At 42.2% G+C, this 17,539-nt stretch overlaps 1 protein-coding gene across 1 annotated transcript in view; it reads right to left on the bottom strand.

Moving 5' to 3' along the window:
- Positions 1 to 1,950: 1,950 nt before the first annotated feature.
- Roe1 (grpE protein homolog, mitochondrial Roe1) overlaps positions 1,951 to 17,539 on the bottom strand; it is a 30,855-nt gene continuing 15,266 nt past the window's right edge. Inside the window, exon 3 of the mRNA XM_075676864.1 lies at positions 1,951 to 2,950. Coding sequence (XP_075532979.1) covers positions 2,522 to 2,950 — 429 coding nt within the window. The 3' untranslated portion in view covers positions 1,951 to 2,521. The remainder of the gene's footprint in view (positions 2,951 to 17,539) is intronic.

The raw sequence follows: 17,539 nt of genomic DNA, 5'->3' as shown, positions 1-17,539 counted from the left end.
ATATGTATTTGAATAGGCAGTGTCTGAGTTGGGCCCGAGCTAAAGCTTCCTCTTAAGATTAATATGCAAAAGACTAAGGCAATTCTCATTAGCCTGGCAAAAGAATGAGAATTTGTTAGTGGCAGTGAACCTCTAGAATCTATGCACGGGTATGTTTACCTAGGTGAATTAGTCACAGGGGACCCTGACCACGAGAAAGAAATTTACAGAAGAATAAAAATCGGTTAGAGCACATACGGCAGGCATTACCAAGTCATAACTGGTAGCTTACCACTATCCTTGAATAAAAAAGTGTACAATCATTGCATTCTACCAGTACTAACATATGGGGCAGAAACTTGGAGGTTAACAAGGAAACTCTAGAAGAAGGACAGTGCAACAAGCAATGGAAAAAAAGTGATAGGCTCAATCTTAAGACATCAAGATGGCAAGTCGGGCCAGTTGGTTAGGATTCATTGTAAGGTTCATAACAGCACAACACAAGACAGGAACAAAAGGAAAGTAAAAACAACAACAGAGCGCCACACGACGGCACGACGGCACAGCGCCGTGTCGTTTTTACCTTCCTTTTGTCCATGTCTTGTGTTGCGCTGTAACGAATCTCACAATCAATCTTAATCTTAAGATACTGGAAGACAACACGTAACCAAGCAAAAGAGCAAATGCAGGGTTCGTGCAGAACATTCAACTAAAAAAATTCAAGTGTAATGAAAGGATATCAAGGATGCTGAAGGACAAAATTCAAGGAGGGGGCAAACAAACCTTATTCGTACACACACACTGAATAATAGCAAAACTTCCTGCTTCTTAATGTAATTTGTTGCAGCTTAGCAGCTGCTGAATGGTACACACACTTCAAACGCTTCATGTGGCATATTTTAAAAGTTGACTTTCCCATTGTAATGATGTCTATCACCTTCTTGCATAATGGTTAGTAGTGTCCGGCTTCAGCCTAAGACAGTCATGTTAAAACCAAAGGGCTAAAACTTACTTACCGCCAGGCATTTCTAGAGCCTAGGGCTCAAAAACAGAGCCATGATTGGATGCAGTGTGAACCAACTAGCAAAACAAAATGGAGCTACAGCTGATCTGGCTTCGTCTAGGTTCACAATGGCAATTTAGATTAAATAAGCCTATCATTTGTGGCTGTAGACATGCCCCATTGCATTCACTTAGCAACACTCTACAAAATATCTAGGATCATTTGCCAATAGACAGTGTCCCCGGCAAAACCTGTATGCGGAGTTTGCTACTTTCAATATTCAAAAGTCAGCCTTCCCCCTTCCTGCCCCAAAATCCCAGCTTTCAAGGAATTCGAAGAGCATTAAGTTTAAGGATATTTAAGGGCCCTTGGATCTCTTTTTCCCAACTCAAGGGTTTTGAAAGGTTTCAAGGAGGTGTAAGAACCCCAAAAACGAGGCTAGGCAATGTGCTAACTGACCTTAAGAGGAAGAAATGGAATTGCGCAGGACATGTAATGTGTAGGCCAAGTAATTGGTGGTCTATTCAAGTTATAGAGTGGGTGTCACATGAAGGGAGGCCTAGTTGGGGATAGCAGAGAACTAGGTGGTTTGATGAAATTAGGAAATTTGCAGGCAGAAGATGAGAGTAGCTGACACTAGACAGAGGTCATTGGAGATCACTGGGAGAGGCCTTTGCCTTGCAGTGTACTTAATTAAGATTACGAAGATTAAATTTTAACAAAACAAAACAGTTGTGCTGTAAGAGCAGCACATGTTTAAATAAGGTATAAAACAGGGCCAGCATCTTTTGTAACATACCAATTATGTACATCCCAATAAGTGCAGGACATATGCAGCACACCATCAAAAACATTAGTCTTCTGAACGCATCTCTGGATTTTATAAATAAGTGCACCGTGCACTGTTTGGCGAGCCAAAATTGATGCCGTAACACTGTAAACAAAATATATAAACTCGCAACAGAGAACCTAGTAACAAAGTTAAATTTATTTCAGCCGCACTTCATAGTCACAGTCAGTCAAAAATCTGCCGGCTGCACCCCAATTTCTAAAACAGGCACGCTATTACACACGCACCTGACTACTAGTGGAGTTGCAAGCTTCTCAGCATCATACTAAATTGGCCAGCCACTTCCTTTTGTCTAGCACTGCTTGGCCTATAACTGCAAAAAAAGCAGCACAATTAGCAACAATTTATAAATGACCTACACAAGTTATCATTCATTCACCTGACTATTTGTCTACTGAGTACAGGCTGGCTCTTGTCTACAAGGCCTTAAGGAAAAGCCCACAAATATAGCAAGCCCTTGAAAATGCCTAACTTACAGTTTCTTTAGCTTGTTTATCAAATACTTTGCCCCCACACTTGGAATGATCAAAGTCAAGTCCAAAAACCACAGCCTGCATGTCATGCAGTTGTTTCATGTTTCAGCTGCATTAGAACACATCTGCTCCTTTCCCAACCTGAGCTAAATGGCCAAGAAGACTGCAACCCAAGCTACATGTAAGTGTCGGACTAAATTTGCAAGTCCAGTTCCATCAGGTTCGCTCAACCACACCAACCATGGCTGGACGAATGGTGCGATCTTTGAGCTTGTAGCCAATTTTAGACACTACACCTACTGTACCGGGCTCTTTGCTTTCATCATGGTGCACAAATACGGCCTGATGCTCATTGGGATCAAATTTCATTCCGATAGGATTGAGTTGTGTAAGTCCGTGGCGACGAAACACTGCCTGCAGTTGTGCCTGAGTCATTTCAAGGCCAGTGTAAAGGTTTTGCAAATGCGGATTGTCAGGGGTCACAGCTTCCTTGGGAACACTTGAAAGGGCACTACTCAGCACATCGGCAACGTCTAGCAGGTCCTTGCAGAACTTCTGAATGCCAAACACACGGGCTTCTTCAATCTGTTTCTGCATCCGCACACGCAAGTTCTCGTTCTCTGCCAGCGAGCGCTTGTACTTGTCCTGCACAAGAGCAAAACATATTTTGTATCACTTATCACTGCAAGAGACTGAATGGCACAGCAAACCTTTGAACTACACCATATTTAGCTTAAGGCAAAAACATTATGCAATGTTATGAAAGGGCCAAAAGACAAGCATGATACAGGCGTAACATCACCAAAGAACTTATCGCAAAGCAGGAAACTAAATCTTTCAAGGAAGTAGGAAAAGTACGCAAAACAATTTGACCATCCTATGTAAGCACTATCTCTGAAATCTTCAGAAGCCTTAAATTCCTTCTACCTAAATGCATGGAAACGCGAAATATTAACTATTTACCTTCCAGAAATGAGCTGACTTTGTCGACACTAAAATGCATCAATTTTTCACACCAAGGACCATCCTAGCATGTCCATGCATCAATATCTAGTTAGGTTTTTAAAGGGATAGCTTTCCTCGGCTCTTCCCCCTACTTTGCAATTTGTCAGTTTCAGGCTGTTTACAGCAAACTTCATACACTGGGTGTCACTAGGTACTACTAGGCACCCAATGAAAGTACCAATGAACAGGCTTATATAACCCTTGTACGCTGAGCAGGTATGCCCATCTCTGTTTTGCATTAAAAAAAAAAAAAAAAACTTCTGACATAAAAACTGAACATATATGTCATTTGACAGGCATTTCTAAAGCACATTGATCTGTTAATAGAATAGTGAATTATACTCAATGGAATCTTTCACTTACTTTAGTATGTTCTTTCATTTAGCCAAATAGTGAAGTAGTTTTACTAAGAAATACTCAGATGCTAATATGATAAAAATACCGCAGTTTAGCAAAAGAAATTTGGCATCACTATTTTCATTGAATAAGCTTAGTATTTTCTTTGCTTTAGCCACTCAGTTTGTGCCAGTTAGTGTCTGCACGTTCTTGGCTAATCATAAAGAATAGGTATATGCCACTATGATTCTCGCACAAAAAATTATTAAACCAACTCAAAACAGTCTTCGTATAGCATCAAATAGGCATCATTATTAAACTATTGTGAAAACAATAAACATGTGCATATGTAAATATGTAACAAATGTAAGTAAGTGTGTGTGTGTCTGTGCGTGTGCATTACTACATAACACACGTTGAAAGATGCTTCCAAAGCTATAGCTTTCAGAGATATTAACCCAATGTTGGTTCTACCTGAATTATTTTATATTACAGATGGCACTAAAATAAAATAGAACTGTGGCTTGAATTATTTGTAATTCTAGCAACAATAAAGATAGAGTTGTCATCAGTCAGCGATGTTTCTTGTGTTTTCTTAACGATTCAAACAATCTAACAGCACGACTTGTTGCTTATAGCGTACTATGGTACATCCCTGCAGTCTAAATGCCAGAAGCCCACAATATGCTGCTTTGTGTGTTCAAAAATATAAGAAAAACGCAAGAGAAACAGAAGAAAGGAAACCCAAACATGGTACCATGAATGTTAGGTGGTGTTTGTGCCATACCTTGTTTCGAAATACACCACACAAATTCAAGCCTTTTAGCATGTGTCACATATGTGTGTGCACAGCTCTGCACCAAACCAAGGACATGCATTGTTTAAGTCCATAGAAAACGAGGACAAGAAATTACACACAAGCGCTATTCTCGTTGTCTATGCACTTAAACAATCCAAAGTATGTTACACCAACAAGGTCAAACACCCACGCTCGTCAAGGACACAGTTTTGTTCATGGAATTTTTACAGGGCCTTTCTTGAACAATGTTCTAACACTAATTGGTAGGCAGCCTGTGCAGGGAAGCCAACTTTTTCGTACAAAAGTTTATTGCGATTTTAAATAAAACTATTCCTTTGAATATATTTCTAGTTTCGTCTTGGCATGCCAATGACAGCGGGCACCTGAAAGTTTCTACATTTTGGGAAATTTTTTTTTTCAATGCGATAGCTGAACAGTTAAAATATACATATACACATATGGGGTTTAACGTCCCAAAGCAATACACAGGCTATAAGGGAAGATGCAGCGAGGGGTTCCGGATTAATTTTAACTGTCCAGGGTTCTTTAATCCTTTGACTGCTATGTTTGTTCTTCCAACTGTACCTCAGCCCCTGTCAGGTTTCTTTTTTTACGTGTTGGTTCAATGGACATTTCATGCTACGCAGAAGCTGGTTCTTCGTTTTCACTTTCTACTGTTTGAAAATCCACTAACAGTTAGTAAGCTCCCGTCTCTCATAATCTGGACGAACTTGATCTACCAAACGCTGGCTGACCATGGCTGCCCTACTGATCTTCAGCCCTTGCCTTTTTTTTTTTGCATGTTGTTTTTAAAAATTAAATTCTAGGGTTTTATGTGCCAAAACGACGATATTATGAGGCACGCCGCAGTGGGGGACTCTGGATTAATTTGGACGACCTGGGATTCTTTAACGTGCACCCAATGCACAGTACACAGGTGTCTTCACATACCACCTCCATCGAAATGCAGTCACCGCGGCTGAGATTCAATACCACACCCTCATAGTGGCTCTGACATTGGGCTGCTAAGCCCAATGTCAGAGCCACTATGATGGGTGCGTGTTGTTTCTGTGGATATTTCATGCTATACAGAAGCCAGTTTCTCACCACTTTCTTCCGATTTAGAATTAACCAACAGCTCATAAATCCCTTCCTCTGTGAATGTGCGGATGCACCCACCACACTGGCTCCCCATGGCTGCCATGCCAAGACAGCATTAAGGCGTTTGCTCCACCTGCTGCAACAACTTAATCTAGAAGTTTCGTGTGCTTAGATGACCTCTCCATAGATTGCACAACAGGTATGCAAGAGTTCCTTCAGAATCAACAGCAGTTCACTGAAAACACAAAACGTGTATGTATAGACCATTTTATCAGCGAGGAGGAACCTAGCCTCGAACCAGCGTGCCGCACCGCTCTCCTCCTCGCACTGCTATGTGCAGATTCTGCTTTCTCCCAGTGACAGCTTGGAAAGGTAGCGGTTTAATTGTGAATTAGTGCAGTTCTAACGTGTTCTGTCTGGCATTTCTGCGGTCAGATGGTTCAAGATTGACTGGCTACCACTCTGCTGTATTCGGCTGTAAAAATAACTTTAGGAAGCAAGTGTGAAGTGCATCTTCAGCCGCGGCGACGTCGTGGACACCATTGCTGTGATAGCAGAGAAGCGTCCGCTTTGTATTACCAGAATGAACTGAAAGGACTTGATACCATCGCGTGTATGTTCTGAAGGTTTTGTTCCCAGTGAACGCTCAGCGATGAACTCTGATCTCGGCACCCATGATCAAACTGGGATATCAAAGAAAAGTGCGTATTCGAGTCGGTGAACTGTAGCAAATAGATGAGTCTATTTATTCATGCACGCACATTAAACTTATTCTGTTCAAACGTGTACAAAGATTATCATGCTTGGAAACCCATGTTCTGTTGCAAGTTGACTGAGGACGTATTATGAAAAAGAGTACATGCCGACTAAGGAATGAAAGTGTGCTCTTTTCCATTCTGTAACCAAAGCCATGCCTATCATGTTCCGGCCAGCCTTAGTTCACATGGGCTCTCCCGTGCTTCCGAATCTCGCCGGCAAGCTGTCGACGCCACTCATCGCACGTCGTATTACTGCAGAAAATAAAGTTGCTGTTGTAAAGAATAGTTATTCCTTTTTCAGCTCTGCCGAGTAGGTGAGGTGCCCTTGCACGCACAGGCACCATTCGAGACCTAAGAGTGCTCATAATCTTCCAATGTGTCGCGTGCATCTGGTTGACCGTGGCATATTCGCAGCTACTATTATCAGCTCATTTTATCCATGTTAATAGCCCTTTCGATCAAGTTATTTTGCAGTTCTTTATTTTGTAAAGCTTGATGCCCAGGTGCCAGATAAAGAATGTTTAGAAAATTGTACTGCGAGAATTTTAGAACCATGAAAGCTAGCAAAACATGTTTCCTCGGAGCTTGGCAGTTACCTGGATTGGGATGCATGCTGGTGCGGCACACTGCATGACACATGGAGACACCTCTGATTGTTGTTGCCTGAGTGATAGCTTAATAGAGCTCAAGGCTATACTTGCAATTATTACACGTTACATGTGTACGTTACATATCGACAATGTTCAGACTTGACTCGCCTCCTATTAATATTGTGGGGAGAACTGCAGGAGCGCCTCTAGGCCCGCCACCGTTCAATATTGCGGTTATATCGAAGCTGAAAGCTTAGTGACGACACGGTAAGAAGTTTTCCAATCCAAACAACTTGTTGACAGCTGTCAGGAAAGTGCGAAAACTTGCCACTCATCAACAGCATGTTCACCGTGCACACTCCGGCGCGATCCCACATACCGTCATGGCGCCGCACAATAGACGGCGCTGCGATCACAAAATGGCGACGCCCTCAATAGAACGGTCTATACTCAGGAGAGGAAGGGGCTGTGTGAGGGTGGGTGTCAAAGTTCTTTCAGGGGTGGCAGTGCAAGGGTTAATGTGCAACAAAAGCATGGTATGTGGCCATTTCTGCATTCTGCCCCCACTGGAATGCAGCCACGAACAAAACCTACAACCGTGTGTGCGTCTGCAGGATGCTATAGCCCCCGAGGCACTGCAGCAAGTGAAATATCTATTACACAAGACCTCATACCCCTGTGAACAGTACTGATTCTTTTTAGCTGCTTGTAGAGGATGAACTGCTGTCATTCTGAAGGCACTGAGCCACCCACTTACAGTACTATGCCAGAAAATAATGTTGTACCCAAGGTACACAAAAAGCAGCGCTGAAGAGGCTATAAGGGAAAAAAAAATATTATAACACGGCATGCAGCCTGCTTCTGCACCTAGACTCTTTTGTGCCTCCAACTGCCAGTGCTTGGATGCAGACACTAGAATATAACTACAGCAGTGCTTCAACGCATATGCAAACTTAAGCCTGCCAAATGCCCCATCACCAGGCCACCATCAAGAATGCAACCAGTATGACTTTACAGATCCATTAACCTTTTATTGCCAGGCATCAAGAATTCATGATGTGCTGTTCTTAACCTGTAGGCCAGGAAATTTTTAAGGTGCAAGCATCAGCTTTAAATTATAAAGGACAAACTTTGACATTAAGCTTTTTACATTTCATAGCACCTACAAATCATTGTCAAGGTGACAACCATTGTTGCAGGACACAGGGAGGGAATGTTGAGCTGTGCAAAAGCCTTGATTAAACAGCCATTTACAGATGAATAAGTGGTATTGCTTGACTACAAAAAATTTTGTTAGCCAACATTATATAGGACATACTGCAGTATGTTGTAAATTCGTCACACTTGAGTTAAGTCATTGAATGCCATCAAAAAAGATATATAGAGACATCACAGTTGACAATGTTGCCCATTTCTTCAGAGCAGATTATGGGTACTCTGAACTTCTATAACCAATAGTCTTTGTACATGCTAAATGTGCATGAAACATAAGATATACAAAGCAGAAAGTGCCATACATAGCAGAAAGAAACATATCTATAGGAAAGCAGTTTTCTACTTTGCTTGAGATAAGTTGGGAAAGATAAAGAAAAAGATCAGAATTACCGTGATGCAGACTGACATTAAGAGTTAGAGCGTCCAACCAAACATGTGCACAGCCATGACCTGATGCATCAGGAGAGGCTGCATGGCTAAACAATGCAAAAACTGAGCGTTGTCGAGGAACCCACGACCAGTAAACTTTGGTTTCCATCAGTAGGTCCATTTAGGCATGCACCACCGTGCAGACATGAGCAAACGTTTTCTGAGCGCTGTATTCATGCAAAAAGCAGATTTTCCACTAGCCTGTCATACAGCCTATTACTGGTCAGTGGACTGCTACAGTGCTTCCAGCATCAAAGTTGTGCTGCACTTCTGCATTTCAAGCTACATGCAAATAGATGCATACAAAGGGGGAGCACTCACCAATCCAATTATTTACTTGCGTATGCACCTATTTACTTGTTTTGTTTGTTCATAAGGCTCGCAATACTTCGTTCCCCTCTGCCAAAACAAGACAGCTGCAATCTTTTGACACCACATACGGGTCATGTGAACAATACGCAAGAATGCCTTTTCCGTTTACATCTGCATAGAATTCCATACTGCTTATAGGATTTTTACCACTATAAGACATCGAGAAGCACTGTGGTACCCCACACTTGGGGCAGGGTACCACAGGGCTTGGCATACTAAGCATTGTGCTAAGAGTACTTGGGAAAGTACTTCAACACTATAAGCAACACATCATCACAGAAATATATTTTCCCTCTTACAACCTTCACTACATATCACTTGGGCCCAGTGATGGGTGCTGCCAATACACAATGTGCCCAAAATATTCCCTCAAAGGTTATTTTTTTTAATTCAAATAATTTTATTATGGGGCTAAAAATAAGGCAAAGGGGCTCACAAGAATTTTTAAATGCTCGTCCTTCACAATTCAAGCGTAGAGAATTAATGGCGAGTTGTGCTATTGATAACACAACCTACAAAAAGTGATGTATATTCAACAAAACCTCTCACTTATCTGCTGGCTACCAAAGCAGCAGGCGAAAAGCTTACACTCGGACAACAAAAACGCAGGCTTCCAAGAGGCCTTCCAGGACCACACGTAAGTGCATATTTTCAATTGTATGAGATCAGAATGGCTCGTTGCAATGTGTAGTGTGACACATCAAAAAGTAGACCATTTGGCTAGCTTACTCAAGCAGGGAACACAGGTCCGAAAGATATTTGCTGATTTACAAATGTGAAGAGAACCCCTACCATGATTTTAAAAGATACAGTAACTGTGTAACATGAGTAAACTGCTCATTCTTTTAAATAGGTTACTTTTATTTTGTGACGGATCTCTTACTAAATAGTCAAACCACTGTAGTGTGGCTGTGCTGAGTCTCCTTCAAATGCTTCCTTTGTTTACCGACTCCTAATAAACTCAAGCCTCCACCTTCCCGTGACCCCTCGTCTTGTCAGATAGATGGATGGGTCATTTATTTTTCTGTACATGTCAATGCAGTATAATGCAAGCACTTGTCACTGTGGTTTGATTTTAGCCGGTAGCAGGAAACCAGGAGCAGTGTAAACGTAGCAAGTTTAATGCACCACTTTACAAGCGCACCCCCCAAAAACACACTAATGGCCATTGCAAAACACCTGCTGCAACCTCTGCTCAAACAAACACCGCATGTTAAAATTCAATTATGGGGTTTTACGTGCCAAAACCACTTTCTGATTATGAGGCAGGCCGTAGTGGAGGACTCCGGAAATTTCGACCACCTGGGGTTCTTTAACGTGCACCTAAATCTAAGTACACAGGTGTTTTCGCATTTCGCCCCCATCGAAATGTGGCCGCCGTGGCCGGGATTCAATCCCGCGACCTCGTGCTCAGTAGCCCAAAACCATAGCCACAAACACTGCATCTTGTTGAGCAGCAGAGTTTTAAGCCAGCCAAATGCATATTAGGCATGCAGCGATCATGAAATTAACACAAAAACTGAGTGGAAAAATGATAGCTCTTTTCAACTCGTGGCACCGCTATTACCATTATTATGTGACCCTGTCAGCATTAAAGGAACACCAAAGAGAAAAATTGAGCCTTATTAAACTACCCTTGTACAATACCAACAAAACACCTCTTGTAGAGGAAGGCTTTGCTGGAACTTACCCTGCTAGCCTGGTAAGCCAGAAAAGACACAAGAACAAAATTTGGGTGATGCCACTGCCTTGAATTTCCCACACCAGCCTGGCACAACATAATGGGTTTCGGTGGCAACTGCTTGAGCTTAGTTTATTTTTATTGGTAAAGGTAGACTACACTGTATTCTAAACTAGCCAAAAAATTGCATACAAAGCTACTCCTTGTCTGCAGGTACAAGAGATCCTGTGGCCTCCTCTTCCACATAGGACTATTAACCAGAGGGGTAAATACACCATTGTGATGTGTCTATGTGCATGAATGACCTTCCAATAGAACCCTTTCAGGTCAACATCCTTTAGAGTCCCTGTGTGTCATGGGTTTGAAAATACTGCTACACGCGTGTGATATTTGATTGTTTGAACGAGGCACGTGGGCGCCATCACCTGCCTTTTTTTTTTTGTCTTCCTTTTTTAAAGATAGCCCTCGACTCAATAATTACGATAATGAAGCCTCAATTCCTCGAGAGCACCACAAATAATTACAGCACCTTTTATATGACATGTTCAAAACATGTTCCAAGTGAAGAGCAGTTTCGGATGTGAAAAAAGAAGATTCATCGCACTGCCGAAAGCAGAGGTGGCAGCCACATGGTGTCACAGATAACTTAAAGGGCGCCTGAAACGGTTTGGGCAAATTTTGTAGAAGCGTAGGGTACAGCTTAAGTAGAACATTCGCACCACAATTTAAGTGAAGCGTTACGTATTAATGAAGCTACAAGCGATTACAAGTTACCCTCCTCCCTAGCCATGCTTTTCCTCTTCAACTCATTCGCCAAGCGATCGGGGCAAGCTCTGCCTTCACTGATTCTGCGTTACGATGCGACGTCACATCGTCCACTTCAGGTTGTTTTGGAGCCCGCCCCCACCCGCGCGAAACGTCTCCGCTAGCGGCTTGGCCGTCAACCTCAAGCGAGAGCTATCGAAGCAGCGTGCGTTGCGAGCATTCTGTTGTAGCGCCGAACGTGTCTGGTATTCCGGTAATCACACACTAGCAGAACGTTTCGACGGAACGGTGAAGGCATAAACTCAAGCTGATGAAGGAACTTTAGCATAGACGTACATGAGCTGCCTGATCGGTCTCCACGGTCCAGTCACCCATTGGCGCAGAGCTTAACCAGCCAGAGAAAGAGCTAATATTGCTCTAACCAAGTGTAAAACATTTTAAACATTTACAAAAACAATGTATTAACGATTACGCTTTCTGCGAAAAATTTACCCCAGCAGCAAAGAAGAATACATTTTGTTACTGCTACTGTGTGTGGTTGAGCTCTATGCCACCAGATGGCTGCACCCTGCAGACCATTTACATTTGCGCTTCTGTTCATCCCCTGAAATGACATGCAAGGGGACACGGCCAGGCCCTGTCCCCTTGCGCTTGCGTTTACCCTAATACGGGACTCGCGAAACGTTATTGCATTAGTAATCTTCCAGTGTAAAGTGACGGCCGCAATCGCGCAAATCCTGGCGCCCATCGGATAGCGGCTGTCAAATGCGCTGCAGCCAGTCCGCTCATCTACTGGCTTGCAGAAGGACACGATGTCGCAGCTTGACATATTGCCAGTCGCTACGTTTGCAGTCCACAACGCAACAAAGTCGAATCATAGCGCTCGCGAAAAGACAGACTGACACTGACTGCGGAGCACGTTGTAACACAAGCAGACGACACTTCCTGTGTGCCGGAAGTGCTTAAGTGTACTGAAAAATTGTTCTTGTGCATTCTCTTTATGTTAATTTATTTTTATGAGAACAAATTAACTAACATTCCAACTATTACAAACATCATTTGTTTACCATAAAGTTGGAAAAATTATCGATCAAGCGCCCTGGTCAGCCAATCGGATAGCTCGCCCCACTGACGTCATATGGGCGATTTCCATCATATGGGTAGGGGCGGCTTAAAATTACGCCGAGTAGTGTGCTGCGATTGGCAGCGATGTGCATCTTTAAAACCTTATAATAAATTACACGCTTTACGCGGAGCACTTAGATGTGTCAATTAATGATCAGAAGGGCCTACTCTAATGACTCAGTACGTTTGTAGAAAATCGTCAAAATCATTTCAGGGTCCCTTTAAACCTGCCAGTCAGCCCTGTGCGATGGCTGAAGGACATACAATGACCATCTCACTGAAAGCTGCCAAATTGGTCCTTCCATTCATTCCCTTCTTTTGCAAACATGAGGGAATACTCTCTACTCTCGTCCTATCAAGCGGAATTCAATTTTTGGCAGCACGGCCTTAGTGTGTGTGTACGCATCTATGGTATTTGGTATCACGAGACTGCCACAACAGATTTCAATGACATGGTGAGTCTTCTTTTTCACATACAAAGCCATGCTGCACTTGGCACGCATTTTGATATGGCCGCATTAAAAGGCAATATGATTAATTATTTGCTTGGGTCTCAGGGAATTGAGAGTCCATACCATTTACTGGGTCAGCAGCTATCCAATAAAGCAATAAAAACAATACAAAAATGTTCTGTTTAGTACTCTTTAAATGTACACAATGTGCCCCATGGCTATGGCTTCGAACACAGAAAGATCATGTAAGATAGCGACTGTTTAACTATGTGGCTCGCAAAGGTTGCAGGCAGTGGTAGTCATCAGTGATCTGAATAAAGAACTATTGTTTGACGCACTTAGTTCGTTATTTTTGTCTTCTTTTATCATGACAATGTGGCTTAACCGTTAAGGTGAGACATGGAAGCCAGGCGGAATGAGAAATAAAAGCAAGGATTAAATGATGCACCTCCCAATCCTCCCTATTAATCTGCTGTCCAAATCCACCACAGCATTCTCCTCGGCATTCCCCTCAAGTACAGCGGGAAAACAGCACGAGTTAACATTATGGTATCAGAAGGGCAGGCACAGATACACTGAGTGTGGTGAACTCGGTTTATTACTGCTAAGATTAATAAGTAAATTCTGAAGTTTTACATGCCAGAACCATGATTTGATTATGAGGCACGCCGTAGTGGTTTAATTTTGAACCCTGGGGTTCCTTAATGTGCACCTAAATCTAAGTACATACGTGTCTTTTGCATTTCAACCCACTGAAACACAGCCGCCACGACAGAGTATTAGTGTGCAACTGTGCATTTGGTGGTCCACAAAAGTTTGCATCTCTGATGCACAAGCTATAAGAAGCATTCGCTCTGCAAATGTTAAGCCACAAGCAGCATTAATTCAGTGTCCTATTTTCATATTGTCAGAGCAAAGCCCCTGCAGTTTCCTTTAGTTTGCATAAGTTTTATGAGCTCAGTACTGAGCTTGTGCCAACGATGGCTTTGGAATAAAGAATTGCTGGTGCAGTTGGTTACTTAATGTTCCCACATAATCCACTAAGACTAACCCCTGTATTCAGAAATGCATCTTAACTTGAAGCGCATGCTTGACTTGTGACTTGATATAAATGCCGCCTGGCGTAAACATGCCAAAGACACTCACTGCGTTTTCCTTGGTGCATTCACAACAGGCATCATTTAGATCAAGTCAAGCATGAGCTTCAAGTGAAGATGCATTTCTGAATACAGGTATAAGTCTTCACAGCTACTGCCACCAAGACAGTCTACGGTCGAGATGGCTAGAATTTGCACAAACAACATTCTTGGCTCATCGCTTTAACAAATATCACTAAAGAGACACTGATACCCTTCAGTCACAGCGCACACATTTGTGTAACCAATTTGTTTTTGCCATTTATGTCCAGCAGTGGCAAGAAGGAAAAAAAAAACAGACATTTAGCTGCACGTCAACTGAACCCTCCGTTTACCCAATACGACTCCAGTTCACTTCAAACTGCGGAGTACTGCTACACATAACTACTTCATAAAGGCACTACCATGTGTTCTGTCAAGAATATTTCTTTCCTTTTTTGTAATGCCTGCAGCCAATCTTTGTGCATGTGGTTTGAGCTGGTGGTTCAATGTTTTTTAAGGGGAAAAAAAACAGTATTTGTATGACTGATTGTGCAACAAATCAAAATTTTAAAATACTCTAATTAAGAGGACTCAGTAGAACATGCAGAAAGAATCGTCCTACCATCTTGAATTTCTTTCAATCGAGTCTGCAACACCTTGGAATGGAATTATGCATCTTTGACGCATTTTTTGACACTGTTTCATTATTTATTTATTTATTTAAAATGTCCTTACAGCCCTCGTATGAGGCATTGGGTAAGGGCTAAAACAAGGACTAAAAGAGTATATATACTGGGCATATAACAAAACATATACTACAACAAAGCAATCAATATACATACATTATTAATAGACAGTAGAAAAATGTATACATATACAAGCATTAAGGCATTGCACAAAAATAATAGGACTGGTAGTGTAGATATTAGAGAAAAGACAAACGATACAGTTCTTTTGATAAACAATGTAAAAAAATACAGCTACTCCAATACAAATAATAAATAATACTAAAATATACAAGAATAATGAGCAAAATAATGAGCGCATAAACAAGAGAGCACATAACTGGAAAACAAAAGAAAATGCATCAAGCATTTTACATAAGTTAGACAGTGGAATATGAACTGATGAGCTGGCGCAATTTATCGGGATTTGCTTCGGAGAAAATGACATCAGGAAGAGCGTTTCATAACCGAATGGCACGAGGAAGCGCCGACCAATTGAATGCATGAGTGTTCCCACAGATGCGCATAAAGCTGAGGTGATTATATAATCTGCGAGATGTGCAAGGTGCGACTTGAAGCCGCAAGATTTCCTATCCGCATGACCGTACTTGCGAAATAATGATATGAGCCCAAAATCACGTCGAGTACTTAGGGGCTGAAGTGAAATATCAAGTTTATTTATGAGATGCTTGAATTGTAGGTGTAGTTATGTGAGATAAACCGAGTGGCCCTATTTTGAACTGATTCTAATAAGCTGATTAGGTTGTTATGATGGGGAGACCAGACTGGAGAGGCAAATTCGAGCTGGGGCGAACAAACATATGATAAGCTAGCTTGCAGATGTTGGAGGCGAATTACATAGGTTTCAGCATCAGTACCCCAGTGACTTTGAAGCATTAGCACATATAGTAGTACCGAGATGGATCGACGAAAGGCTTGGTGCGAGATTAATGCCTAAGTATTTGTATGAAGTAGCTGGAGAAATTGGCTTGTTATTTGCCTGACATTGGAAGTTAGAGATTGAGTGCTTACGAGTGAAGGACATTACGTTGCATTTAGATGAATTAAGAGTCATTACACTATACTGATGGGCGACTTCAATGCCAGGGTAGGCAAGAAGCAGGCTGGAGACAAGTCAGTGGGGGAATATGGCATAGGCTCTAGGAATAGCAGAGGAGAATTATTAGTAGAGTTTGCAGAACAGAATAATCTGCGGATAATGAACACCTTTTTCCGCAAGCGGGTTAGTCGAAAGTGGACGTGGAGGAGCCCGAATGGTGAGACTAGAAATGAAATCGACTTCATACTCTGCGCGAACCCTGGCATCATACAAGATGTAGACGTGCTCGGCAAGGTACGCTGCAGTGACCATAGGATGGTAAGAACTCGAATTAGCCTAGACTTGAGGAGGGAACGGAAGAAACTGGTACACAAGAAGCCAATCAATGAGTTAGCGGTAAGAGGGAAACCAGAGGAATTCCGGATCAAGCTACAGAACAGGTATTCGGCTTTAACTCAGGAAGAGGACCTTAGTGTCGAAGCAATGAACGACTATCTCATGGGCATCATTAAGGAGTGCGCAATAGAAGTCGGTGGTAACGCCGTTAGACAGGAAACCAGTAAGCTATCGCAGGAGACGAAAGATCTGATCAAGAAACGCCAATGTATGAAAGCCTCTAACCCTACAGCTAGAATAGAACTGACAGAACTTTCTAAGTTAATCAACAAGCGTAAGACAGCGGACATCAGGAACTATAATATGGATAGAATTGAACAGGCTCTCAGGAACGGAGGAAGCCTAAAAACAGTGAAGAAGAAACTAGGAATAGGCAAGAATCAGATGTGTGCATTAAGAGACAAAGCCGGCAATATCGTTACTAATATGGATGAGATAGTTCAAGTGGCTGAGGAGTTCTATAGAGATTTATACAGTACCAGTGGCACCCACGACGATAGTGGAAGAGAAAATAGTCTAGAGGAATTCGAAATCCCAAAGGTAACGCCAGAAGAAGTAAAAAAAGCCTTGGGAGATATGCAAAGCGGGAAGGCAGCTGGGGAGGATCAGGTAACAGCAGATTTGTTGAAGGATGGTGGAGAGATTGTTCTAAAGAAACTGGCCACCCTGTATACGCAATGCCTCATGACCTCGAGCGTACCGGAACCTTGGAAGAACGCTAACATAATCCTAATACATAAGAAAGGGGACGCCAAAGACTTGAAAAATTATAGACCGATCAGCTTACTGTCCGTTGCCTGAAAACTATTTACTAAGGTAATCGCAAATAGAATCAGGAACACCCTAGACTTCTGTCAAGCAAAGGACCAGGCAGGATTCCATAAAGGCTACTCAACAATAGACCATATTCACACTATCAATCAGGTGATAGAGAAATGTGCGGAATATAACCAACCCTTATATATAGCTTTCATTGATTACGAGAAAGCGTTTGATTCAGTCGAAACCTCAGCAGTCATGGAGGCATTACGGAATCAGGGTGTAGATGAGCCATATGTAAAGATACTGGAAGATATCTATAGCGGCTCCACAGCCACCGTAGTCCTCCACAAAGAAAGCAACAAAATTCCTATAAAGAAAGGCATCAGACAGGGAGATACGATATCTCCAATGCTATTCACAGCATGTTTACAGGAGGTATTTAGAGGCCTGGAGTGGGAAGAATTGGGGATAAAAGTTGATGGAGAATACCTTAGCAACTTGCGATTCGCTGATGATATTGCCTTGCTTAGTAACTCAGGAGACCA

This window comes from Dermacentor variabilis, unplaced genomic scaffold, assembly GCF_050947875.1.
Source record: "Dermacentor variabilis isolate Ectoservices unplaced genomic scaffold, ASM5094787v1 scaffold_12, whole genome shotgun sequence".
Taxonomy (NCBI): Eukaryota; Metazoa; Arthropoda; class Arachnida; order Ixodida; family Ixodidae; genus Dermacentor; species Dermacentor variabilis.
Note: the sequence above shows the minus strand (reverse complement) of the source record. Positions and strands in the feature narration are given on the sequence as shown.